This window comes from Syzygium oleosum, unplaced genomic scaffold, assembly GCF_021117445.2.
Source record: "Syzygium oleosum isolate NSW1041296 unplaced genomic scaffold, Sole_v2.1 Sole_v2.66, whole genome shotgun sequence".
In the NCBI taxonomy this organism is placed as follows: domain Eukaryota; kingdom Viridiplantae; phylum Streptophyta; class Magnoliopsida; order Myrtales; family Myrtaceae; genus Syzygium; species Syzygium oleosum.
Genome location: NW_026607550.1, coordinates 22,501 through 25,000, shown reverse-complemented (window position 1 = coordinate 25,000; position 2,500 = coordinate 22,501). Strand labels below are relative to the sequence as shown.

The following is a 2,500-nucleotide window of genomic DNA, read 5'->3' as shown; positions in this document are numbered from 1 at the left end:
TTTTGTCCAAGTTTCTTCTTTTTTTGTCTAACTCACTTCCTTTTTTCTTTGTGAGTTTCGGGAATACCCCCATTCATAGGTCCGAGATCCACGTCTATGAATTGAAAGGTCCGAATGATCAACTCTGCAATCAGTTGTTAGAATCAATAGGTCTTCAAATCGTTCATTTGAAAAAATGGAAACCATTATTATTGGATGATCATGATACTTCCCAAAAATCGAAATTCTTGATCAATGGAGGAACAATATCACCATTTTTGTTCAATAAGATACCAAAGTGGATGATTGACTCATTCCATACTAGAAATAATCGCAGGAAATCTTTTGATAACACGGATTCCTATTTCTCAATGATATCCCACGATCAAGACAATTGGCTGAATCCCGTGAAACCATTTCATAGAAGTTCATTGATATCTTCTTTTTATAAAGCAAATCGACTTCGATTCTTGAATAATCCACATCACTTCTGCTTCTATTGTAACAAAAGATTCCCCTTTTATGTGGAAAGGGCCCGTATCAATAATTATGATTTTACATATGGACAATTCCTCAATATCTTATTCATTCGCAACCAAATATTTTCTTTGTGCGGCGGTAAAAAAAAATACGCTTTTTTGGAGAGAGATACTATTTCACCAATCGAGTCACAGGTATCTAACATATTCATACCTAACGATTTTCCACAAAGTGGTGACGAAAGGTCTAACTTGTACAAATCTTTCCATTTTGCAATTCGATCCGATCCATTAGTTCGTAGAGCTATTTACTCGATCGCAGACATTTCTGGAACACCTCTAACAGAGGGACAAATAGTCAATTTTGAAAGAACTTATTGTCAACCTCTTTCCGATATGAATCTATCTGATTCAGAAGGGAAGAACTTGTATCAGTATCTCAATTTCAATTCAAACATGGGTTTGATTCACACTCCATGTTCTGAGAAATATTTACCATCCGAAAAGAGGAAAAAACGGAGTCTTTGTCTAAAGAAATGCGTTGAGAAAGGACAGATGTATAGAACCTTTCAACGAGATAGTGCTTTTTCAACTCTCTCAAAATGGAATCTATTCCAAACATATATGCCATGGTTCCTTACCTCGACAGGGTACAAATATCTAAATTGGATATTTTTAGATACTTTTTCAGACCTATTGCCGATACTAAGTAGCAGTCAAAAATTTGTATCCATTTTTCATGATATTATGCATGGATCAGATATATCATGGCAAATTCTTCAGAAAAAATTCTGTCTTCCACAATGGAATCTGATAAGTGAGATTTCGAGTAAGTGTTTACATAATCTTCTTCTGTCCGAAGAAATGATTCATCGAAATAATGAGTCACCATTGATATCGACCCATCTGAGATCTCCAAATGTTCGGGAGTTCCTCTATTCAATCCTTTTCCTTCTTCTTGTTGCTACATATATCGTTCGTACACATCTTCTCTTTGTTTCCCGAGCCTATAGTGAGTTACAGACAGAGTTCGAAAAGGTCAAATCTTGGATGATTCCATCATACATGATGGAGTTGCGAAAACTTCTGGATAGGTACCCTACATCTGAACTGAATTCTTTCTGGTTAAAGAATCTCTTTCTAGTTGCTCTGGAAAAATTAGGAGATTCTCTAGAAGAAATACGGGGTTCTGCTTCTGGCGGCAACATGCTATGGGGTGGTGGTCCCGCTTATGGGGTCAAATCAATACGTTCTAAGAAGAAATATTTGAATATCAATCTCATCGATCTCATAAGTATCATACCAAATCCCATCCATCGAATCACTTTTTCGAAAAAGACGAGACATCTAAGTCATACAAGTAAAGAGATCTATTCATTGATAAGAAAAAGAAAAAATGTGAACGGTGATTGGATTGATGATAAAATAGAATCCTGGGTCGCGAACAGTGATTCGATTGATGATAAAGAAAGAGAATTCTTGGTTCAGTTTTCCACCTTAACGACAGAAAAAAGGATTGATCAAATTCTATTGAGTTTGACTCATAGTGATCATTTATCAAAGAATGACTCTGGTTATCAAATGATTGAACAACCGGGAGCAATTTACTTACGATACTTAGTTGACATTCATAAAAAGTATCTAATGAATTATGAGTTCAATACATTCTGTTTAGCAGAAAGACGGATATTCCTTGCTCATTATCAGACAATCACTTATTCACAAACCTCGTGTGGGGCTAATAGTTTTCATTTCACATCTCATGGAAAACCCTTTTCGCTCCGCTTAGCCCTATCCCCCTCTAGGGGTATTTTAGTAATAGGTTCTATAGGAACTGGACGATCCTATTTGGTCAAATACCTAGCGACAAACTCCTATGTTCCTTTCATTACAGTATTTCTGAACAAGTTCCTGGATAACAAGCCTAAAGGTTTTCTTATTGATGATATCGATATTGAGGATAGTGACGATATTGAGGATAGTGACGATATTGAGGATAGTGACGATATTGATCGTGACCTTGATACGGAGCTGGAGCTTCT

At 36.1% G+C, this 2,500-nt stretch overlaps 1 protein-coding gene across 1 annotated transcript in view; it reads left to right on the top strand.

Moving 5' to 3' along the window:
• Nucleotides 1-2,500, top strand: part of LOC130137234 (protein Ycf2) — an 11,294-nt gene that overhangs the window by 5,532 nt on the left and 3,262 nt on the right. Inside the window, exon 1 of the mRNA XM_056308041.1 lies at nt 1-2,500. This exon is cut by the window's left edge and continues 5,532 nt beyond it; it is cut by the window's right edge and continues 3,262 nt beyond it. Coding sequence (XP_056164016.1) covers nt 1-2,500 — 2,500 coding nt within the window.